At 47.9% G+C, this 26,258-nt stretch overlaps 1 protein-coding gene across 1 annotated transcript in view; it reads right to left on the bottom strand.

The window, feature by feature from the left end:
• LOC139055885 (uncharacterized) overlaps positions 1 to 26,258 on the bottom strand; it is a 393,329-nt gene that overhangs the window by 96,523 nt on the left and 270,548 nt on the right. Inside the window, exon 2 of the mRNA XM_070533487.1 lies at positions 9,327 to 9,514. Within this exon, the coding sequence (XP_070389588.1) occupies positions 9,327 to 9,494 (168 nt within the window). The 5' untranslated portion in view covers positions 9,495 to 9,514. The remainder of the gene's footprint in view (positions 1 to 9,326; positions 9,515 to 26,258) is intronic.

Below are 26,258 nucleotides of genomic sequence, written 5' to 3'. Positions count from 1 at the left end.
CTCAGTGAACATAAGAATAAATAAAGAAAGCTAGACATGAGCGGACTCTTTTTTTTTTTGCACGCGTCGTCAATGTCGGCAGCGTCCCATGATTTTCTGCTCCCTCTGAAGAATACAGTACGTCCTGGCCTGCTGGCGCGGAGATAGGACAGCTGAATTTAAGTTTGCGAAGAAGGTTGAGCGCAGCACGTTTGCTACGTTCGTACTTTCATAGAACACTTGTACTCTTGTCTCCGCTTTTTCGCTTTGTTTCCCTGCATTTCTGGGAGCTGCCGCTCCCTCCATTGCGGCAATGGATGAAAAAATCTCCGAGGACTTTCCTGATGCGAGGCCGTCATGCCGGATAGCGTCCAGGAAACGTGGAAGTGCGCCAAGCGATACAGACAGCGAGGTCACTGAGTTATGTTCGGACAGCTACGATTCATCGGACGATGACTTCCAGGTTGCGATCAGTACATCAGCCAAAAGAAGACTACTGCAGGCAGCTTCTTTGCCAAGTGCTTCTACCATGAAGACTGCACCGTTGTGCTGGCCGCACACTGTGCTCTTTATGCCCGTGGACCCGGTGACAAATTTGCGGCTCCTCAACAGGCAGGTCCTCTCTTCGTTACTCGAGAGAATCGCACAAAATAAGATTAAAGACGTGCGAATAAACTCGCGGAAAAATGTCCTGGCAGTTGATGTGCTACATCCCAGCGCCCTACAAGGCCTACATAATATAACTGAGATCAACAATCTAAAGGTGCGATCAATGATCCCTACAGGCGGCGATTGTGCTGCGGGCGTCATTTATGACGTGGACGTTGCCATACCGAATGACGACTTGCCAATACTGATCAAGCCAACGAAAGAAGGCACTTTCATTACGACGATTTTCAACTGGGAAACACACGCTGTGTGACGATTTTGTTTGAAGGAGGCAGCCTTCCTTCCCACGTCAAAGTAGGGCATGTCCGCCATCTAGTACGACCATTCGTACCGAAGCGCCTCCAGTGTTTCAAATGCTGCAAGACTGGCCACGTAAAGGGTGTCCGCGTGAACAACGCCGTATGCCCGCGGTGCTCCGAGCCCCATCCAGAAGAAGCCTGCAGCACAGATGTTCTAAAGTGTCCTAACTGCAGTGGTCCTCAAACAGCCTCATCAAAGGATTGCCCGCAGGTGCGGAAAGAATTCGCGATCCTAGAGCGAATGGTGCGGGACAATTCAACGCATCGAGAGGCTGCTGCCGCTGTTCGGCGACGTCGGCATCGACACCGAAAACGTTCACGAAATTCCGCAACTGCAGATAGGAACACGCCAGCTTCCGACAGAAGTATTGCCGCATCAACGTATAGTGCCACTAAGACAGATACAAGCATAGCAAACAAAGCGGAAAGGCTCGCCCGTCCTGAAGAACGGCCTGAGCTACCGATGGCACAACTCTCTGCTAAGTTACCTCGCAACATACCGACTTCGACGGCTTCGGCAACTGTTGAAGCGACACTGGCTGATGATCTACAGGTCACATGAACTTGGGTTGCAGCGCGAAGGGACACGGACACAGACTAGAAGTAGACAGGACGAGCGCTAACTCACACCTAAAATTTTATTCAAACAAAAAACATATATATGTAGGTGATTGCAAACAACCGCAGCATAAGAACATAACAAGGTATAGCGACATCAGTTAAACATATCAGGAGGTAGGGAAGTAAAAAAAGGAAACAACAAAAAGACACTACTTCAGATTAACACACGTGTTGTGACGATACTGAAATTCGCATTCTAACAGAGCCAAAGATGCATGGCTAACGCAAATGTCTCCTAATTTTATAGTGTGGAATGCGTCGATTATTTCCCATGTGGTTTGGCATTTGTGTCTTTAAAGAAGTTTTGTATCTTCAAATAAAGGTTTACAACCGCAATTGAAACACGCTAGATGTGAAGCATTAGGGTTGTTAAGTGAATGTTTGTGTTCTTTTAGTCTAATATTAATGCACCTGCCGCTCTGTCCAATGTATGTTTTCCCGCACATGAGTGGAATCTGATAAACTATACCAGTGCTGCAAGGCACAAAAGGAGACAGATTTCTAACGCCACAATCATCTTTTCTTTTTTTGCCACCCTGTTCAAGTTTCCTGTTTATCACAGGATACATGTAGACAACTTGCGGGGGGCCGAGTAAACTGTGTTGACGTCATATCTATTGGCTACATTCCGTGAACCATGGGATAATCTAAGTGCATAGGACACCGCAGCAAACCTTTTCTCCTTTTTCTGTTTTTCTTGTTTCTTAGCTGGACTTTCTAACCATTTTAAAAACTTTTCAAAGGTTAGTGATAATAAAGGCACAGGGTAACTAGTCTTCTCGAGCCTACCTATTTGTTGAAAAAAACTTTGTTGCATATTGTGTGAACCTGACTTTGTCTTTTTTTTTGTTTGTTTGGGCTCTCCCGCACAAAACCATGGCACGGTATTGTGCGGGAGAGCCCTATGTGCGAAAGGCCAACGACGACGTTTTCGGGAATGGATTAGGATCGCGGAACAAATCACGGAAGCGCTATGGGCCCATGCTCGTCTTTCGATACCGAAGAAGGATAAGACTACGCGGGACCAAGGAAAAGTGCTTGTGCTCGGCGATCAACAACTCCCAGAAAACATCGAAAACACTCTGCGCAGGGGACCAAAGTTTGCCTGTAAACCTGATTTGTCACCTCCGGAAAAGGTCAGCTTGTCTAGATCCATTTCTCATTGGGTCACTGAAAACTTTCGACCAAGATGTGTGACTGAGTGCGTTGACGTGATCACGAGGACTGCACCTCAGCCCTGTAAGTCAGACAACCTGACTGGTGTGTCGTGTTTTTTCGTCAAGCACGAGCTTAAGGTTACCGCGGACAAAGCAGGTTTATTTGTTGTTGCTGAGGAATTGTGCACACAAAGAGCTAAAAATGCTATTGAAAAAAATTTTGTTTCAAAAAATACCAACTTCAAGAAAGTGAAAAAGAAACATCAATTGATTTGCTTGAGGAATTTGGTCTTGAGCACCTCGTGCCGGGAGTAAAACAATCCAAGGGACTGCACCTCGACATACTTTTTAGTGCTAAAACACATAAGCCGGAAGTTCCTTTTCGAGCCATTATTTCTGAAAATGAAACGTGACAGTACATTGTCTCAACTTTTCTGCACAATGTCATATTTTCAGTTCGTCCTGAAGACCCCTTCCTGATTAAGACATTCAGAAAAAATTGTAGCCCTCCTAACCGAAAATGATCCAGGTAAATCCTCGGCGATCAATGTTGATGTGAAAGATCTTTTTTATTCATTTCCGCAAACGGAACTAATGTGTAGTGTTAAAGAAGCAGTGTCGCTCTACAATTATGAGTTACGGTTTACTCAGGACTGTGGGATGCCTGTGGAATCTTTTTTAGAACTTTTGTTGTTTTATCTGGAGAATACCTTTGTAAATTAGGGTATTTCTATGTATGTACAAAAATCGGAAGTTTGCGTTGGTTCAAAAGTTGCGCCAGTTTTGAGTGATATTTATCTAAGTCGCGTCAATAGAAAGCTACAAAACAATCTTAAGGAATTGGCTGTGCATGTCATTAGATACGTAGATAACTACCTGGTGTTTTGTTCTCGAGATAACTACACCAAGAAAGCAACGGATATTTTAAAAGTGTTTAGGGAATGTGCTGGGGTTCTAGGTTTCACGCTTGAGCTTATCCAGAACAACAAATTACAATTTTTAGATCTGTGCTTAACGTTCCAGGAGGAGCACGTCTGTTGGCACTATTCGCCTAGGGTAAAGAAACCACTGCTTCAATTTTCTTCTTGCCATTCCAAACTTGTTAAACAGGGGATAGCTTACTCAGCTCTTAGGTCTGCCATTGCTAAGTCATGTCCACACAATATGCAACAAAGTTTTTCACAAGTAGATAGGCTCGAGAAGGCTAATTATCCTGTGCTTTATTGTCACTAACCTGCGAAAAGCTTTTAAAATGGGTAAAAAGTCCACTTAAGAAACAAGAAAAACAGAAAAAGCAGAAAAGGTTTGCTGTGGTGCCCTATTTACATAGATTATCCCATGGTTTACGGAACCAGACATATGCTGGCGGGGTGTCCCGCGACTCTCCCCAACCTCGTTGAAGAATGGACACAGTGGGAGAAAAGGATTCAAAGCCCATTGTTTCAGGACCAACTAAGGGCAGTCCAGAGGGCCCATGATGTCGCTGAAAGGCTTGGCCTGACAGTGCCAACGTGGGAGCGGCCCGCCTTGGCTTGAGAAGTCGAGCCTCCGGACCTCAGTACAATAAAAGTTTTCACACACACACACACGGAACGTAGGCAATAGATATGACGTCAACACAGTTTTCTCGGCCCCCTGCAAGTTGTCTATCATGTGTCCTATGATAAACAGGAAACTTGAACAGGGTGGCAAAAAGGAAAAGATGATTGTGGCGTTAGAAATGTGTCTCCTTTTGTGCCTTGTAACACTGGTATAGTTTATCAGATTCTACTCATGTGCGGGAAAACCTACATTGGACAGAGCGGCAGGTGCAATAATACTAGACTAAAAGAACACAAACATTCACTTAACAACCCTAATGCTTCACATATAGCGTGTTTCAATTGCGGTTGTAAATCTTTGTTTGAAGACACAAAAATTCTTTAAAGACACAAATGCCAAACCACTTGGGAAATAATCGAGGCATTCCACATTAAAAGATTAGGAGACATTTGCGTTACCGTGCATCTTTATCTCTGTTAGAATGCGAATTTCAGTATCATCACAACACGTGTGTTAATCTGAAGTAGTGTCTTTTTGTTGTTTCCCTTTATTTTTACTTCCCTACCTCCTGATATGTTTAACTGATGTCGTTATACCTTGTCATGTTCTTATGCTGCGGTTGTTTGCAATCACCTATATATGTGTTTTTCGTTTCAATAAAATTTTAGTTGAGAGTTAGCGCTCGTCCTGTATGCTTCTAGTCTGTGTCCGTGTCCTTTCGCGCTGCAACCCAAGATCATGTTACCGTGCCAACTCGCCCAACTTTCTATGTTTTTGCATCTCCAGGTCATCAACATTTGCGGTCGCTCATGAATGCCATTCACGTTATACTTACCTACATTAAATTTTCGTCTGCGCAAAGCACGCTCAAGGTGCTAGACACTTTGAGTACAGTACTTGCAGCTCTTGTTTGAAATCATGGCTCTCCAGAAGCCGTCGTTTCGTGACGAAGTCCGAAACTCGTCGATATTTCAGTGGAACGCCAGAGGACTTAAGTCAGGCATGTCGGACTTTCGACAGTTTGTGTTCATGAATAAGTTCCCCGCCATCGTCATCTGCCAACCCTTATCAGATAATATCAGACTGTCCGGATATGAGTGTTTCATGTCCGCCACCCACGGAGAATGCAGCAAGATCATCGTATTCATACGACGTGATCTTACGTATGTACATCATCCAGCGCCACCTGGCCAAGAAAACCCGTACGTATGTCTGACAGTGAGGAAAGGCAAGCTCGCTTTCACAGTAGTCGGAGCCTACATATCGCCCTCAACTCGGCTGGACTGCGAGCGGTTACGGCGAATCACGACAGATACTCCGCTGCCTTCGGTGCTGACTGGAGATTTTAATGCCCACCGCCATCCCTGGGGAAGTTCTAAGATAAATATGAGAGGCAGATGATTAGTGTTATTTGCCTCCGAACAAGAACTGTGCTTCTTAAATGATGGAAGCCCTACCTTTCTGCGTGGAATTGTCCACTGTAGCTGCCTGGACCTCACCTTTGTTTCATGCCCCTTCACTAGAAAGGTCAGGTGGTTTCCGGGTATTGAAACGCGGGGAAGTGACCACCTACCCACTTATATTAGGAGTGAAGGGTTGACGGACTCCAAGTAAGGCGGCATCACGCAATGTGTAGATTGGCCAATGTTCAAGTCATTTGTCGAATACGGCTGTCGTGATGAATTGTCCTCTATCCTAGAGGATATCATAAAGGGTGCCCTAAAGGCAGCCACACATTCGCTTCCGAGAACATATACACGCACCAAATACGACATTGAGCTGGAGAAGCTTCATGCAATTCATCGCCGTGCAGAGCGAAGAATTGCGAAGAACGCTACCCCCGCATGGATAGTCCTTTCTCCATGGACGATCTCGAAGCTACACTTGCCTTGACGAGCGTTCATTTTCACCAGGACCCGACGGTATAACCTACCGTGCCCTATGTAATCTTGGCGAAGAGGCTTGGAAAGTGCTCCTTCTCTTGTTCAACAGCTCCTGGAAGACAAGTACGGTTCCCCAGGAATGGAAGACCAGTAGCCTAATTCCGCTGCTCAAGCCTGGCAAGTCGCCTGTAGACATTGCATCATACCGACCAATTGCGCTTACCGATTGCATCGGAAAAATAATGGAGAAGAGAGTTCTAGCACGGCTAGAATGGTACCTCGAATATTACCAGGGATATCCAGATGCAGTAGACGGTTTCAAGCGTGACCGTTCTGCCATAGACAACGTTATCGACTTGGTGACGTACGTCCAGCAGCAGACATCCTGCAAAATATTATCTGCTGCCCTGTTTCTGGATGTTAAAGGAGCGTACGATAACGCAATGCACGAAGCCATTTTCAATGCGTTAGAGGCAGTAGGACTTGGCGGTAAGGTCTATTTCTGGATAAGTAGCTATCTACATAAGAGATCATTTTTCGTACGTACCGAGGATGGCCCGACATCCCAGCATTACAGTAACCGCGGGGTGCCTCAGGGCGGAGTAGTGAGCCCAACGCTCTTCAGTCTAACACTCATTGGACTCGCCGACATCCTGCCAGGCACCGTTAGGCTCTCCATCTATGCCGACGACATTTGCATTTGGACGTCGGGTGTGACGCGACTGCAGTTACGCGCTCGGCTTCAGGAGGAAGCCACCTTTACATCATCCTACCTTCAAAAACAAGGACTTTATATATCATGTGAAAAGTGTGCAGTGGTGGCGTTTACCAGGAAATCAATGTCTCCATGCGTGATATCCGTCGATGGACAGCTTATCTCGTACAACACGAGTCACAGATTTTTGGGTGTGGTCATTGACAGAAATCTCTCCTTGACCCCTCATGTGAATTATCTGAGGAAACGCCTGACAGGAATTTGCCATATGTTTAAGTTCCTAGCAGGAAAGACCTGGGGAGTGCGACTACAATCTATGCTGCAACTGTATAGGGCCCTCTTTATTGGTTGCCTGCGGCACAGCCTACCAATCATGTCCAACACCTGCAGAACTAATCTGAATATAATCCAAAGCATCCAAGCCCAAGCCCTCAAAATATGCCTTGGTGTACCGCGGAGTGCATCGACGACTGAAGTTATTGCAGTCGTTCAAGATTCCACTCTTAGAACGCACATTACCGTAGAAACAATGCGTGTGCACATAAGACACTTCACCCGGACCCCTAACCACCACCTCGCAAGTCTCCAAGTAGACAGGCCCCACACGACATTCCGTACGACTGTCTTCGCGCACGGTGCCTCTTTCAGGTCAGGTTACACACCTGCGGCAAGACCTTCCATTCCTCCATGGTGTATGCGCCGTACTCAAGTGAACCTTACAATCCCAGGACTTCATAAAAAGTCGGACTTGCCGTCATCAGCACTCAAGCAACTAAATTTACTGCTCTTATACGAGAAAAACAGTGACTGCACACACGTCTATACTGATAGATTAACTACATCAATCAGTTCCGGTGGCGCAGCAGTTATACCAACAATGAGAATAACCAAGCGGTTCAAGACTTCCCATGTCACTACGTCTACAGCTGCAGAGCTCGTGGCTCTCCGCGACGCGCTTCCTGTGACAAATGCTGAAAGTCCTAGAAAATTCTGCGATTCTGCGATGCAAGGCCAGCCTTGCAATGCGTGCAGTCGTTTCTTCGACATGGAACTCACGATCAGGTCACGCGCGATATCGTGGAACTTGTTCATCACTTAAGAGAAAAAGGTCATGATATCTCTTTTGAATGGATACCAGGTCATTGCGGTATCATAGGAAATGATGACGCGGATAAGGCAGCTCCGACGTCAAACCAAGAAGACTGCTGGGTCCCCATGACTCTCCCAAGGACTGATGCCGCGACACAACTTCGCATTCTATCGCGCACGATCTCCTTAGCAGAGTCGAATACCGCACATACAAGGCTCACAAGACTGCACAGACTAAACCCGTCACTGCAACTCAGACCTCTGGCCGGTCTTGACCGACGCGAAGCGTCTCTCCTGTGTCGGTTGTGACTTGGGGTTGCCTTCACGAACGCCTACTCAGCACTAATTGGAATCGCTGATAGTCCTGTACAGTCCGTACACATTTCTACACCTTCTCTCTTTTCTCCTCCTCCCTTCCCCCAGCGTAGGATAGCCAACCAGACTCCTGACTGGTCAGCATCCCTGCCTTCCTACATTCCTCTCTCTCTCTCCCTCGCCTACTCCTCTTTCCAACCGCTATCTCCCAGCCCCAGTGTAGGGTCACCATTTTGTTGTTGCACCGAAACACTCTTCCCGGGTCACTTATGGGGCCCCTATTGCTCTATACCACTTCGGCTAGCTTCAACCGCATATGCATATGTATGCATATTCAATGACGTGTGTAGAGAACACTCGAACTTCAGGATCAAAGTTCCTATGGAGAAACTTTTATGCTGTACGCAACATAAGTACCAAACTGAAAGAAAAAACCAATAGAAAGACGCGCAAAAGTAGGGAAGGGCAGAATCGTAAACCGACATCGCGTGTCGATACTACATACAATATATATATATATATATATATATATATATATATATATATATATATATATATATATATATATATATATATATATATATATATATATATATATATATATATATATATATATACGAATGGTAGGTGCGTCAGAGTGAAGTTTCGGAGCAACCGAGGCATTCCGCCACTGTTGCGAAATATTAAACTTTAGTTAAATGACGCCTATATTCAGTCAAACTTGCAACTCCGGATTTCCTCAGTGAGTACTACACTTGAAGGCCTAAAGAAGCACATAGAATAACTGCTTGAATCTGGATTGATTGATTGATTGATTGATTGATTGATTGATTGATTGATTGATTGATTGATTGATTGATTGATTGATTGATTGATTGATTGATTGATTGATTGATTGATTGATTGATTGATTGATTGATTGAAAAGGGAATCTGTCACCCTGACTCATAAATTTTTTATAAATGGAGTAGCCGTCCGGCAGCGTGTGGATAGCTGTTGCCTTTGGATGAATCAATCCCTCTTCATCATGAAAAGAGGATGCCAGCGTGAGGCTCACCTTGTCCGTGCGGACAAAGGAGACGGCCCATCGGTGGTAGGCGAAGGGAAAGTCTTTGGTGGTGGCGTCCCGGTGCAGGTCTCGTGTGACGGACCGCGTGGCGATGAAAGTGAACACTCCCGTGTTGGAGCGGTCGTTGAGTCGGGTGAAGCGGTACAGGAGCGCCATCCCGCCGTGCCAGCCGCAGCCTGCACATGCATAGATGGCGTCACACGTGTTCGTCAAAAAACGCCTCGAGTAGCATAGTATGACACCGCGTAGATCATGGCAAGGCATAACGACGATGTCAAAATTCGAGTAAAAAATGATCTAAAACAAAAAAATTCCGATAGCAAAGTATGAAAACAGAACATATTATATATATAGGCCGCCCCTTATTTCTCAACTGACCGTAAACCGACGTACAAGTGACCCAGGGGAGCATGGGAGAGTCCTGGCGCAACATTTCAGTGCACACACGGGGCCGCGCTCACGTTTAGGGCGGGGTTACGACGACCGACGCGAGGTAAAGTTTGCGCAACGCGACCGCTCCTGCACGTACGAGTCATTCAGGTGAGCTGCCTACGGACGCCCGCGTAGAGCAAATGTTTCAGTCCGACCCTTAAAACTTTACCCGCTGCGCCCACGTCTATGTCAGCCGCCGCCAATTCGTACCTGCGATCTTTAAGCATCAGCGATGGTAGCACACCTACACAAATAGGGCTAAAGCCGTGTTGCTAGAGGGAGAAGTAAACATTGCTGTTCACCTCGTTGTATACTCACTGGGTCTTTCATGCAGTGTAAGAAAGAACAAATTTCTGTTGGCGCATGCTGCAAAATTCCCGCTAGTATACCTGCAGAACGTTGTAGTGACATCCTGCAGACTAAAGTGGACGGGATCGTAAATTAAAAAAAATACTTAAGCACTTAATCCAAGCTTTCACCGCCCCTTGGTTAGGCCACACTGTGATGCCTTAACTTTATCGGATGTCCTAAGAGAAAGAGCGAAGCAGTTTACGGCGAAACACAGCAAATTGAAAGAAAAACGTCTGTCCAGAAGAAATTTGCATTCGCAAGATCTTGATGAGGGCTAGTTGGTTCATACTTAGAATTGAGGTTAAACAGCGCGAGAAAGACAAGGACACAAGGAAACAAATACCACAGACAAGCGCTTACTGCCAACTGGAAGATTATTTGAAATTCACCGGACATTCATACCTTTTTGAGCATAAGCACGCGCACACCAGTCGCAAGAACATCTGCAAATCAGCAACATTATAATCTTTCATCCAAAAATGTTATTTCTTTTCCCGACAAGGCGTGAGAGGGAGCGCTTACACATTTATCTCCTTCCTTTCTAATGTGATAAGCCTCTACTATTTCCCTTTCCCTCTTACGTTTTCCTTTCCCTATGAATTTTGCCTTTTCAAATATGGGGGTGCAGTGACACTTGTTACAGTGTCCGGTTAAATGACTCCCATAGCCATTCTTTAGGTTACTGCTGTGCTGACGAGCTCTTTCATTGAAGCACTGTCCCGTTTGACTGTCCCGTTCGGAAAATCTTATATAGGTTGACTATGGCAAAAGAATGGTTGGCTACAGAATGGCTGTGGCAGTCATTTAGCCGGACACTGTAAGAAGTGTCACGGCACCCCCATATTTGAAAAGACAAAATTCATAGGGAAAGTAAAAGGTAAGAGGGAAAGGGAAATATCGGAGGCTTATCACATTAGAAAGGAAGGAGATAAATGTGTAAGCGCTCCCTCTCACGCCTTGTCGGGAAAAGAAATAACATCTTTGGATTAAAGATTATAATGTTGCTGATTTGCAGATGTTTTTGCGACTGGGTTGTGCATGCCTATGCTGAAAAAGGTATAAATGTCCGTTGAATTTGAAATAAACTTCCAGTTGGCACTCAGCACTTGTCTGTGGTATTTGTTTCCTTGTTTCCATGTCTTTTTCGCGCTATTTAACCTCAGTCCAGAAGAAAGGTCGCAGAATAGTGATGTAATTAGAACATGTACGCTTTAACAAGTGAGCACACTAATGCAACTGCAATAGGGAAGGCAGTGTAGGAGGTGCAGCGATGACACTCCTTTCTTATTTCTTCTCACTTGCGAAGAAGCATCGCAGCAGTTTTCTCCAAGATTCATGTTGTCTCGGCATTGACCAAACAACAAAGGCCATGCTTCTACTGAGTTGCAAAGTGCTATAAAGTAGTGACTCAATAAAATATTCCTTTTATCACTTCTTTTCTTTATGTCATACAGTAGATTCTCGTTAATTCGACATTGCGGAACTCCAAGGTTTCGTCAATTTGTCAGGAAATTCGAATGAATAAACGACAGCAAAATGAATGGATAGAAAGCTATTTTTATGGTTTGAGGTAATCTATAATATATTTTTGTTTCTTGCTATTGAAGTATGTCCACCCGCACCTCACCAACCTCAACGAGGTTACACACTCCGTAGCACGAGGACTAGTCAACCGTGCCGGAGACGGTGCAGGTGCACCCGCAGGACGCGACCGCCTTACCAGATACAACGACCTTGTAAAGTCATTTTACCTCGCAAGAAGAACCTTCCCCACCCCTCACTGCAAGTTAAACAGGGCACAGGCAACCACCCTTCGCCTGTTACAGACGAATACATACCCCTCCCTCACACGCTATCACACTATATACCCCGACATCTACCCGAGCCAGACGTGCAAGGTCTGTAAAACTGAACCGGCAACACTCCCCCACATGCTATGGGAGTGCAAACACCAATACCAAGACCTTAATCCCGTGACCCTCTCGTCGAGATGGCACGCCGCCCTGCGCAGCTCCCACCTCGACGACCAACTCTGGGCGACCCAGCAGGCCTACGAAGCGGCGAAGAGGCAAGACCTCGACGTCCCATCGTGGGAGGCCTAGGCCCAGCCGACAAAACTGCTGGTGCTTATTAAAGTTCACTCACTCACTCACTTGCTCTTGAAGTACGACTCAACCAGCATGAGGTGAAGAGCGCCGACATTTTTACGCACTAACTCAGCGTGACACGTGCGACTTGAAACAAGCGGCAGTGGAGTGGTTCACGGGCGGAAATATCATCGGCTACTAAAAGATAAAAATAACTTTATGTAAAACACCTTCACGTCTACGGAAGCAGTAGCATCGTCTGCTGAATTTCTTGTATTTTCAAGCTTACTGAAAGCGCTGCGCAGGTAGGTGAGGATTGAATGAACCAACGCGGCATGCTTTCGAGTTCGAACTAAACAAGTGTTCCCTCCAAAGCAATGTATGCTTTTTCGTCAGGACTTTTCAGTTGCTTCGAATTAAACTAAAGAGTCTAGTTAATTAAGGTCAATGTAACGGGAGTGAACAGTAAAAAATGCCGGAATTATCTCTTCTCCTAAAGAACAACGTATAACAATAGACGAAGAGAACTTTTCTAATCAGCGGTTTCAACAGAACCGTGTATATAGGCAGCTCATTTTCCACCCAGCCGCTCCGGTTACTCTTTGGTTGTTGAGTTAAGCTGCTTAGCACGATGTGAAAAGCTTGGTTTCCGCCATCGCCGACCGCGCTTTTGTGGTGGTGGAATGAAGAAGCCCTTGTCTAATTATATTCAAACTATCTAAATAGCTAAGAATGGCCAAAATTAAACCACAGCATCCTCTCCGGAATTGCGCAATTTGTTGCACGCCTTTCAAGCTTCTTGGGCTACGGCGCCCCCGAGTTCGACACGTAGGGTCCAGAAATGTCGGGAAGAGACTCGGGCAACAAGACAGAGGCATATCCAAACCCGTTGACCGCGGCGGACTGCGTCCGTCTACAGAGAGGTCGCAAACATTACTGCAAACGCACGAGCCCTAACCATCTACGAGGGCGGTGAGCTCGAACGGCGCAAGGAAGTGTCGGGCGTCACCATTAGTGGGGGTCACTTCTCTTTCACTTCCGGCCTTACGAAGGTTACCTTGTAATACACGCTTGATATTTGGTGAGAATGACAATATTACATTAATCAAAGTGCGCGAAATTTACTATGCGATAATTCCGCATAATTTTCTTGTATACTCCACGACGTAGTTAGAGAGAGAACAAAAAATACGGACAAGCGCGGGTTTCGAAGACGACAGGCTCTGCAAACGAACCCGCTCCCCCCCCCCCCACACACACACAGACACTGTGTGTGCGGCGCACTCTTACACACACACGCACCACCTACCGTATTCTTCATCGTGTCCGAGTGCTCGAACAGCTTTGCCTTCAGAAAATCCGCACGCCAGAGCGAAACTGTACAAACCATGGCTTGCGAGGCGTTGTGCCCAGAAACGGCCGCACCACGTGCAGTCGTCCAGCCCAATGCGTCTGGCCGTGTCAACAAGACAGCCGTTTCCATATCTCTAGGGTGATATGTCGTCAGGCTTTCAACAAACGCGCGGCCGTTTTCCCGAATTCAGTGTTCGTCTTCTACCTTGCGCAACCTTAGCTGGAGCACACACAAAAAAAATAATGATAAGCAATAAAAAAGATCAGCCCTCTGGTGTCTACGCGTGCGCCTCGCAAAGGCCGGGCCTCGGCGCTGTGCAGTGGAGACGGTCTCCTTCGCACTCCGCGTGACACTCTATTTGCCCGCCGTCGGCCCTTCCGCTGCCCTTCGCGAGCCGGCGGCGGCATAAAGCACCGCCGTTGCAGCGTCGAATTGCTTCCCGTGTCTCCGCTGCTTTGTTTGTTTCCCCGGTGCGCGGCCTTGTTTGACACCACATAATGAAGACATGTTTTTTCTCAATCTCGCTCGCTATTTCGGCGCGCTCTTCTCGGGGGAAATAAATGCGCTCCCTGCTCGACGGCCGTTCGCGTGCGCGCGCCTGACCGCGCTCGCGGCCTGCTCGCCTTCACCGCAGAGCCGGGTCCCCGACGAGGCAGCGAGGGCGGATTTTTTCCGCACCGCGCTTTCGCCGATTATATATAGAGATTGCGTCACGTTCTGAGAAGCTCCATTCCTTCTGTGAAGCGATAAGTTTCCTGCACTGAACAGATATTACTTGGTTTTGACGTCACTGCCCAAAGAAATAGCTACGCGAGCACAAACGCGCACATGCGAAATGCTTGTGGTGCCAGTGCGAACAAGCGACAGATATCCGCCGTAAGTACGTTGGAAAGATAGCGATCGCTTGCACCACTGAAGAACAATAAAAAAAAGATTGCTTCGAGAGCCCCGTCACGGGGGCGTACGATAGCCGATATTCCTAGCTGCAGTGAGAATTCAGAAGTCGCCAACTTTCTCGAAGTAAACATGGTACCGTTTGTGCAAGTCACGGCAAATATAGTTCAATTGATCAGGATCTGTACCAGTAAGGACCTTCTTTTTCCTGCGATTCGATTCTATTTCTATCAACCACCCCGCCGAGTGGTCGATCGCGGCGACATCGGGGGCGCGGCTTCCTGACAATTAATTTAAAAGACTTGTTACAAAATGTCGCCATATGAGGCGTCTGCAAGTTGCGGTGCAGTCATTGAGTGCTCAGATGTGCTGCGAAGTACTCACACGAACTGTCAAAATGTAAATAAATAAATAAATAAATAAATAAATAAATAAACAAGGCCAGTATCTGTGTAGCCAGCTTCGCTCAAGCCATGGCCTATGCAATCTTGCATGCAAAAGGCCACAAAAGCCTTTCTACGCTTCTTGAAGGACACTGGATTGTATGAACGCTTGTGATATAGTCTAGATTCGTCTGCGACTGACTCTGAATGACTGAGTAGGACTTTTTTTTCTCTCCTTATCTGTTCTTCCCTTTTCCCCTCCCCAAGTGTAGGGTAGCCAACCAAGCACGTACTTGGTTAACCTGCCTACCTTTCCCTCTTCGTTGCTCTCGCTCAAGCGATTCGACATATGTCTTGAAAATCATGGGGGCCATCCAAATCATCTCTTCTGCAACTTTCCAGGCATTTTTGTTGGATACCTCCGCTACAGCACGCCTGTACTTTCTCGGATTAGTACATTTACCGTTCGCACACTTGAAAGTACTCAGGCTCGCGCACTAATAATTTGCTTAGGACTACCACGGTGTGCTTCTACATGGGGCACTATCGGCAACAATGCCTCCATAGACTTGACTTTGGTTTGGGATTCCGACTTCCACATCGGCTGCGAAGAGGCCAGGAAACACTCATCCATCTATTACGGCTTGGTGTGGCGTACACTCGCCGATACTTTCACAAGAGTGGACGGGAAGGGGAACCTGACCGTAGCGTCTCTCACACTTCTGAGACAATAGCTTACATACTTTAGGTGCGCCGTCAATATGCGTCCGAGCAAAGGACACTTAGGTCTAGCGTTGACTGCTTGGATTCCCCCCTTTTCGGAAGATTTTAGGCGCGTGGAAGAGAGCTGACCATGCCCAATGCACCATAAAATCCCTCTTGAACTTTCTATGTGAGACTGGCGTCTCACGCCTCTAGGACCTGTAAAAACAAGTCTTCTGAGACGTGAAGGCAGTGCGAAATGTGTTTGCGCAATTAAATTTTGTGTGGACAAGATTACTCCTGTGCGTTTAAAGCACACATCCGCGTATCGAACAACGTGTATATAGTAGCTTATTACACCATATCATAATCACCTGCCACCTACCCTTCCCTGTATTTCCCACTTCCCCTTTCCCCAGTGGGGAGTAGCAGGCTAGAGACACACTCACCAGGCCGACCTCACCTCCTTTCTCTTCAGTAAAATCTGACCATCCTCCTTCTAATAGACGTAGAACTTGTCACCGTTGGAGTAGGAATACCCACATATTTTGTAAGAATAGCAGTAATGCAAATTTTTGATAGGTGTAAAAATTCAAAAAAAAATTTGGTATGATATCTCTAGGCATCACGGTAAATTATGCCGATCCAACGCACATTTTTAAATTTATGTGAAGCGGAGCCTTCATAAAGCGGTTAATAAAACGCGATAAGTTTGCTCATTTCATTCCTTCCTCTTTGGCGTAAAGAAAACTGGCGCGCGCATGTGTTCTTGCTCACACACGTGCTACACAATGTGGCAAACCTGATACTGCCGTACATTTCCTCATATCTTGTTACTTATTTTAGATGCACCTACCGCTTCTTGGTCGATCACCGACTGTGGGTATGTACCATAGTATGAAAATCATCACCCTCGTCATCAAACACGGATGCGCTTCGTGCCCTATCCCTGCTGTGGGTTGTTCTATAGTATCGAAATCATGATAATGATAAACACGCGGCAATCATCTCAAAAAGCTAGTTGGTGGCAACTTATGCCCCACCCGCTCCTAAGTCCAAGCCCCATTTGTGGCCATGTGTCATAGTATGGAACTCATCATCATGGTCAACGTGCATACAGACTTCTTGGCCAATCCTTCATTGTGGGCATGCGCCATATATTATGGAAATCATGATCATCACCACGCGGCGATCGTCTCAAAGAGCTAGTTGGCAGTTCGATATCTGCCGCGAGCTTCTTCGCCAATACTCCATTGTGCGTACGTGCCCATAGTATGGAAATCCCCATCATAATCAAGAACACGTGGCGACCATGTAAAAAAGCTACCTGGTGTTGACACGTGTGTTTGTGGTAACAAACACACGTGCTGTTTGCTGTCATTGACAGTTCTTTAAGTGCAAAACTACTTGTAGTTTTTCTGTGGTGCATGGTGTGCACATCGCGCCATAACGGTCCTTTCTAGACAATTCATATGTGGGCCGATGCGCCGGACACCCTACACACACACACACACACACACACACACACACACACACACACACACACACACACACACACACACACACACACACACACACACACACACACACACACACACACACACACACACACACACACACACACACACACACACACACACACACACAAACGCGCGCGCGCGCACACGCACGCATATTATAAAGGAGGTTTAGTACACCAGGAACGATGACAGAGAGGACGCTTCACCGAGCACAGTCTCTAAGCTCGAGCATCTGCGGCACGCGATGCTGTTGCCAATCCTACTGCCTACGTCCACGCGTTCTTCTTCATTACAATGACCGCATCGGAAAACAGAGACATCCTGGCGACTTAGACTGAAGATGAGGCCGCAGAATCATGATAGGGCTTGACCCACTGGACGTGGACGACTTTGCGGTTACGCCGGCGCATGTCAGACGGCGGTGAGAGTGCCTATATGAGGTAGTTCACGGGAGAAGTTCGCTGCAGAATGCGGTACGGTCCATCGTATTTAGGAAGAAGTTTTGAAGCAAGCCCTGGTGCGCGAGGGTTCCCGGTAGAAAAGTTGGAGTCGAATTGCAAGCATCGTGTTTTGGTTTTTGGTGATTCTGATCGTCCGAAGTGAAGTGGCGGGCCAACTGATGACACTTTCCAGTTTGTCTTGCGGCGTCCAAGATTGGCAGGCATTCTGTTGGGTCTGGGTGGTAGGGCAGAATGGTATCGATTGTATGAGAAGGATCACGGCCATAAAGATGATAGAAGGGCGAGAAACCGGTAGTGGCTTGCGTTGCGGTATTGTAAAGCGTAGATGACGAACGGAAGAACTAGGTCCCCATTGGAGTGGTCGGATGCGATGCACTCTCGCGCTCAGCATGAGCTGCACCACGCGAGCGCGTGGCCGTGCTCTAAGCATGGTTGTGCAGTGGCGCCTATTGTGGCATGTTTTCGAGCTATCTGGAGAGAGTGTAGCTGTTCCAGCAAGCTCGCATCACCTCCACTTGCTTACTTTCCCCTTCAACCTCGTTTAGACTGGTTTTGATATCAGTTTCGAAAATGATAACTGTAGCTGTCGGTCGAGTCGGGCTCGCCTCGGTCCGCACAGTGGGTGTTATCTGGTACGTCAGGTTAATAAAAAGCAATACGTGCGTCAGCTCGCAAAATGTCCCGGGTGCCCAACAGTGAGCGAATGCGAATAGTTGAACTGTCGTTAAACCGGTATACCCGACACCAAATAGCTGAAATGACTGGGACGTCAAATAAGACTGAACCGCATCATCCAGGCTTACAGGGATGAAGACCGCATCGCTGACGCTTCACATAAGCAGTACCCTCGAGCAACGATTGCAGCTCAGGACAAGAGTATTCTTGAAGCCGCGCGGGCCAGCCCCTTTAGCACCGCCAAGGAGATAGGTGCTGCCGCTGGTGTGTCTGCGAGCGTATCAACTGTAAAAAGCAGACTGGGGGCAGTAAACTTCAAGAGCCATGTGGCGGCACAGAAGCCGCTCCTCTCAGACGCAAACAAGACGCCCGACTTAAATTCGCAAGTGAACACGCCGACTGGACCACCGACGACTGGGAAATGGTAATATTTTCCAACGAGTCAACGTTCAGAACGTGTGGGGATCAAAAGCAAAGAGCGCAGCGCCCTGTCAACGCCCGGCACGACCTCCGTTACGTGCAGGAAGTGGCATCAAGCGGCCGCACTGCGGTCAATGTGCGGGGAGCTGTGTCCCGAGAGGGACTTGGTGTCTTGCATCGTATTGACGGGCAGCTGACATCGGCACGGTATTGTGACATATTTGACCCGGTACTAACGGAACCGGTACATGACCCGGTAAACTTAGTACCGGTACATGACCCGGCACTAAGGAGTGACGACCACTTCTTTCTTTTTTCTTTCTGGGTGTTCATAGTGTTGTAGTTTGTGATTTCCTTTTATTTTCAAAATGAAGTTATTTGTGTCAATAGCTCGCTGTATTGTATTTGCTTCGTGCTCTATATGCGTTTTGCAGTTGCAGTTTACTTGCTTCTAATCTTAAATATTTCTTTACAATTCGTTAGCAATTTTCGGACGCAGTTCGTGCGTCCGAAATTATTCATATTGTATTATATATTCTTTTTAGCAAGAGCTTTTACTTTATGGTAGTTTGCTTCTTATTTCAATGAAGAAATATTACTGTTTTGGATGTTATATCTTTCATAACTTCTTTGACTACCAAAAGATGCTTCTCCTCGCCATCTCTGACTATAGTTGAAAATTTCTGTCACACAAAAATAAAACAAAACAAAAGTTACGCATCTTTGTTTTCACTCATATATCGAAACTTTATTTAAGGTAAAAGCCTTATATGCTCCATTATCAACAGAAGCTATCAGCAGTGGCAGGGGTGTCCAGAAAACTGCTCCGCAAAACCGGCATGACGTCAACGGTTATTGGTCATAAGTTATTGCAGTATATACACATGATTACTTATAATCCACTTTAACCTCTTAACCTCTCGCTCCACATTATTCGACTTCTTAATTCATCTCAGGCTTTCGCATTCACAGCACGCAAACTGTCTTAGTGCCAACCAAAACTTTTTTTATTCGGACTGAATATATCTTTGACTGATCACACGACTCTTTCATGTCAGTGCACGTTAAAGAATCCCAGATGGTAGAAATTTCCCGAGCCCTCCACTACGGCGTCTCTGATAGCCTGAGTCGCTTTGGGACGTTAAACCCCATAAACCAAACCAAACCACACGACTTTTTGGAAAGGTAATTAGGTACCATAGACAAAAATAACCTACACATGACCTTGCGTTCACGTATATAGGAAAAGTATGCTCTGGATGAGCTGACTGGAAATTAGTGTATTCTCGTAATACCGGTAATGATCGGCGAAATCGCGATTTGGGGCCTTAGTGATAGTGCACTAAAAATTTCGGGACCATTTAATGCATCTTATAGAAGGCGCAGTGTGTTCTGGAGCCATTGCACACGGCGGGAAGTTTATGAAGATGACGAGACGCATGGCCTCAGAAGTTGTGGCAAATGAGCGGAGTAGGCTGCTCCGGCTAAATGCGAAATGTTGCTAGTACGGAGAACGGCGGTGGCAGCAATGGCAACGCGTTGCCGCATTAACACCATGGCTATGCTAACACTCTGTTGAAAACAATTCATGGCCTACGTCCTGGCTGCTTCCGCCTTTACGCTGGACGCTGACGCACTTTATCAGTGCTAAAATCACGTTTTAACGCACAGCCCTTTTTGGACGAAGAAAGCGCTCACTCTTTGATAACTTTCGCACGCCATGTCTCGTCGGTGGCAAAAGTGCTGCATGATCTTGCAGTGTCTCCTTCAGAGAAAACAAAGTGAACAAGAAACAAATAAGGGGTGCGATCTTGTACGCGTTCCAAACTCGAACGGAGGCGGTCCGTTCTTTCCGTCGCGAAATTGGCGGTCCGTTCCGTTGCGTTCGTCCGATAGCAGACAACACGGAATGATTGACAGCAGATATCACTTCACAATTGACGTCATGGCGTTCGACACCGTTCAAACTGACCAAGCGTGTGCGACTCGGTGGAACGGACCGCCTCCGTTCTATTTTGGAACGCGTACAAGATCGCACCCAAGGTGTCCTTCAGAAAAACGGGGACAAGGGGTTCCAGCGCGCTTGCTGGAACAGCTACACCCTCTCCAAATAACTCGAAAACGCGGCACAATCGGCCGTCACTGTAAAACAGGTAAAACCTCGCATAGCACTCGGTCACGCGCTCGAGCGGTGCAGCTCATATTGAGAGCGATAGTACATAGCGAGCATGTCGCCAAGGGTGTGGTTAAAACGCTCCGTCGCACCGTTGGTTTGCGCGTGATAGGCGGTGAATGTGCGGTGAACAATAGTGAATTCAGCAAGCAATTTTTCTACGACTTCAGAGAGGAAGGCGCGGCCCCGGTCGCTGAGGAGTTCACGAGGGCCTCCAAGAAAAAGCACAAAACGGCGCAGTATAAAAGTGGCGATTTCCTGCGCTGTAGCAGCTGGGAGGGCAGTAGGCTCTGCATAGTGTTAAGTGGTCGACGGCAACTATAATTCACTGGTTGCAGGACGTAGACAAAGGAAGTGGACCATATAAATCGATATCGACCCGATCAAATGGTTGAGATGGGCATGGCAGCGGTTGAAGTTCACCGGCTGGCAGGTGCGGCGGAGATTTCCGTTGTTGATATTCGCGGCAAAAGCGGACGAAGTTTCGAACGAAGGTGTACATCCCCCGCCAGTAGTAGCGGTACCGAAGTCGCTCATACGTCTTAAAAACGCCGGCGTGGCCACACTGAGGGTCCGAGTGGAAAAGGGAACAGATCTCTGATCTCAAGGTCTCGGAATGACGAGCAATCACGTACGTCCCTCTGTTGCATAGTTACGTCGGTACAGGAGCTTATCACGGATCACAAAATGAGGAACTTGTAAACGAAGTGTTCGAGAGGCTGGAACTGTTGAAGTATCCGAGAGAATGGCAAAAAGGGATGCCATCCAGAGGTCATTGTGTTGTTCGGCAGCAATAGTGTCAAAGTCAGGATACGACCACGTGCGCTCACAGGGGAACTCACGAGTGGCCTCTAGCGAGAGTGGTGAGCAGGAAAGAGCGTCAGCGTCGGAATGCTTCCGCCCGGAACGATACACCACGTGTATGTCGCACACCTGGATCGAGCGAGCGAGGCGGCCAGATGGGTATTTTAAGTTCGAAAGTCAACACAGCGCATGGTGGTCGGTCACTACGTCAAAAGAGCGGCCATATAAATAAGGGCGAAACTTGCAAAGCACCTAGACGATGACCAAGCACTCCTTTTCCGTGGCACTGTAATTGTCCTCCGCCTTGATCAGCATACGGATCGCATAAGCCACGACGTATTCGGCCTGACCAGGATGACGCTGTGCGAAAACAGCACCTAGGCCTACACCACTCGTGTCGGTGTGTACAGTCGCGGTCAAAAATACGCGGCCCACGGCTCCAGTCGGCGGAGCGGCCGCGAGCCGCACCGCGGCGCTCGCGTCGGCGCTGTGAGAGTTTGCGCTCTGACGACAGGTATCTCCCTCGCTCTCGGGCGGATACGTAACACGGTTGATAAAGTTCAAGTGCATCGTTCAGCTGTTTCGAGATAGCGAGGGAGATACCTGTCGTCAGAGCGCAAACTCTCGCAGCGCCGACGCGAGCGCCGCGGTGCGGCTCGCGGCCGCTCCGCCGACTGGAGCCGTGGGCCGCGTATTTTTGACCGCGACTGTACTTCAGTAAGAGCTTGAGGGTCAAAGTGGCGAAGAATAGGTGACGTGGTGAGAAGACGGCGCAAGGTGGTGGACGCATGGTCGCAGGCAGGTGACCACGATAAGAGGTCTTTGGCGCCACGAAGCAGTTGTGTGAGGGGTGATAGTATATATCAATGCAAAATTTTGAATGAAGCGCCGGAAATAAGAGCATAAGCCGATGAAACTGCGAAGTTCTTTCCTTGTAGTGGGCTTAGAAAACGCACAGACGGCCCCCAATTTCTCAGGATCGGGAAGAATACCATCCTTGGATACAACGTGGCCGATGATTGTCAACTTGCGTGCGGCAAAGCGACATTTCTTGAGGTTAAGCTGCAGCCCGCGTTGGTTAAGAAAGTCAGCACGTTCTGAAGGCGGTGCAGGTGTGTAGCGAAATCAGGGGCGAACCCCACGATGTCGTCGAGGTAACATAGACACATCTTCCATTTAAGGCCGCGCAAACCGTTTTCCATCATCCTTTTGAATGTAGCAGGCGCGTTTCGAAGTCCGAAAGGGATGACGGTGAGCTAATATAGGCTCTCTGGTCTAACAAAAGCACTTTTAGGGCGATCGGCCTCCGCCATCGGGACCTGCCAGTAGCCCGACCGCAAGTCCAATGAAGAGAAGAACTCGGCTACTTGTAAGCAACCCAGAGCATCATGAATGCGCGGCAATGGGTAAACATCTTTCAGCGTGATCTTGTTTAAGCACAGAAAATCTACATAGAAGCGTATGGTACCGTCTTTCTTTGTCACAAGTACCACAGGAGAAGCCCATGGGCTCTGTGAAGCTTTAATCTCGCCTCGACTGAGCATGTCGCCGACCTTGTCGGCAATGACGCAGCGTTCCGCAGTGGATAGGTGATACGGACATTGGCGCAGCGGTGAGTGGGAGCGTGTCGATGTGGTGCTCGACTGTTGACGTGCGGCCTAAGAATGCTTGTGCGACGTCGAAAGAAGTTCGGAAGTGCTACAGAATGGCCGGAAGCTGGGATTGCTGTGAGGGTGTCAGATCTACGGCGATGAATGGGCTGAAAACACCCGTAGATGTCGGATCAGGAGCAGAGAGGGGGCTCAGGTCAACGACGGCCGTAGGGAACGCCTCGTTGGAGACGGATACAATATGCATAGAATCGATGGTCTCGACGTGGCCAAGGCATTCGTGACGAAACAATGTGAGCGGGGATGAAAGCATGTTATAAACGGGCATTGTGCTGAAACTGGCGGCGAGGTCAAGAGTAGCAAAAGGTAGAGGAAGGGCTTTTCGGGCACCCTAATGGTCGGACGGCGTGAAGAAGACCGTTTTATCGTAAATAGCACCACATGATATTGGTACAAGTGCTGACGAGCATGGCAGTATATCGGTGTCTTCCTTGACGACAAGTTTAGCCGAAGAATGAGGATCAATGAAGGTGAGGTGACTGAGCTGGGTGAATTCAACCTCAGCGCGAGCGTACTAGATTATAACCTTGTAGCAAGAGAGAAAATCCCATCCTATAATAATTGCGTAGGAGCACGATGAGAGCACTACAAATGGTATAGTGTACATAACGTCTTGAATCAGGACACAGGCTTTACAGGCTGCGGTTGACTCAATAGGTTGAGCACTTTCAGTCCGAAGAGATAATCCAGAAAGAGGCGTCGTTACCTTACGAAGTGATCAGAAAAATCTGGCATCCCTAACAGAATCAGCTGCGCCGCTATCAACCAGAGCGATTGTAGCGACACCTTCGACAAGCACGTCAATCACATTAGCAGGTAAGGAACAAGGACTTCGGCATTTCGAAACTGGGGCAGTTCTTGCCTCGGGAACTTCATCGTTTAGTTTCCCTCGTTGTTAGAGACGGGCCGATGCGTTGGTGGCCCGCCGAAGCATCGGTGAAAGCGACCGGCGACGTGGGGATGGCGAGCGGCGATGATCGAAGAGAGGACGATCAGTCAGAGTACGAGATTGCGGTTGGTCGGATGGAGTGTAGTTTGCATTCGAGTCGACCGGAGAACGAGGCGCCCGGAGATCATTGTCGATTGTTTGCACCCGGCGGCAGAACCTTGCGACGTGTCCGGGATACCTACATGCAAAGCACATAGGCCGATCGTCGTGCGTGCGGCACGGGTTGGCAACAGGAGAGCCGGCCCAGGAGGTGGGAGGAGAAGGGCGGCGCACGGGCTGTTGAAAGGGTCGTATCGGCTATTGGCGTGGCCTGGCAGCTACCGCAGCATAAGTTAGCGTAGCCGCCGCAAGAGGCTGCTGGGGAGCGAGCGGTAGTGCGTCAACGACTTCTCCTTGAATGATGTTACGCAAAGCAGATGGCAAAGGACTAGCAGACACCTGGCTGAAAGGTAGGTACCAGGCACAGCTGGCGTGCGACTTCTTCGCGGTCAAATGCCTTGATCTGCGTGATCAGTGACGCCTGATCGGAAACAATGACCAGGCTGGAGATCGACGCATCCATGGTAGGAGGAGGCCTCGTCAAAGCTTGCTATTTGCGTGGCTCGTCGTAGCTCTGACAAAGGGTGATAACATCGGCAACAGTGTTCGGGTTCTTGAGTAGTAGCATTTGGAAAGCATCATCATCAATTCCTTTCATGATGTGCTTAATCCGGTCCGCTTCCGACATGGTAGCATTGACGCGTTTACATAGATCGGCAACGTCCTCTATGTAAATGGTGAATGTTTCCCCCGTGTACCGTGCGCTGGTGCGCAAACACCGCTCTGCTCGGAGTTTGCGGACGGCGCGACGGTTAAATACCTCTGTAAAAGCCGCCTTGAACGTAGACCACGTTAGGAAATCCGCCTCATGGTTCTTGAACCAGAGGTTGGCCACACCCGCGAGATAGAAACCGACATTGGTTAGCTTGGTCGAGTCATCCCATTTGCTGTGCGCGTTCACCCGCTCGTAGGACGCAAGCCAATCTTCAGCGTCGTTGTCGTCTGTTACGCTGAAGATGGTAGGATCCCGTTGGCCAATAACGCCAGAGCAGAGAACAGGCGGCGACGGGAGCGTCTGTTGGTCGGCGTTTGGCATGGCGGAAGGTAGCGTCCGAGTGCGGAGTTCCAGGATAGTAGAGGTGAAAGGGACCCCGCACTCTTTCCACCAATTATCAAGGAGGGTTATTACACGACGGACCGATGACGGGTAGGGTGTTTAACCAACCGATCCAGGCCATATCACGGGATGGTATAGGCAAAGAAAAGTCCACTTTAATACATATGTATTACATACCTCTTTTGGTATAATGTTAATATTTGTGCGCCAAATAGAGTATTCTGCCTTTGAATTGAATTATACACAAACACGCGAGCGAGTGCAGCTACACCAAATTTCAGCTAATCTAATTCAGCGTTGCCAGTCTCGTCTTGCAGCATATACACACGTAAGAGCTTCATACCAGTATAGTATTTATATTTTGCTAGAAAAACGTACGTCATAACAGGTACGTGGAAAATGGTTCTGCCTGACTGGATGCGCAACTTCTCCCGCTCTAGTGCGCCCACAGCGCCGCACTTCCGGGGTCTTTTTCTATTTCCTTCGGTTACACATTTAGATGCGAGATGTTTCCGCATCGGCAGTTTGATGCCGAGAGCGAACAGCGTGAAAACGCCTCTTCGTAATTCTTCTCGGAAGCGTACCTTGGAGAGGAAAGCCTAGCTCAGCGTGCGATGGAAACACGCGTGATAAATGGCAATACCTATAAAGCATAAGAGAAAGCTTGATTGCTCGCGATGTGCCTTTACGGTTCCATTTGGCTTCAGGTTCACGTGCCTTACTGGCGCAGACTCGATATAAGTGCGGAGTTAACAAAGAAACGCTGACGCGTCTAAATGAAGGCAGTCGGCTCTAAATTGTAACTGTGGAGCGAAAGTAGATCAAGACGGGAAGGGATAGAATGAGCGACAACTGAAAGTGTTTGGGAAGGGAAACACGAGCCCCGAAA

The sequence above is a fragment of the Dermacentor albipictus genome, chromosome 1 (genome assembly GCF_038994185.2).
Source record: "Dermacentor albipictus isolate Rhodes 1998 colony chromosome 1, USDA_Dalb.pri_finalv2, whole genome shotgun sequence".
NCBI classification, from domain to species: domain Eukaryota; kingdom Metazoa; phylum Arthropoda; class Arachnida; order Ixodida; family Ixodidae; genus Dermacentor; species Dermacentor albipictus.
This window is presented reverse-complemented; position numbering and strand designations above follow the sequence as displayed.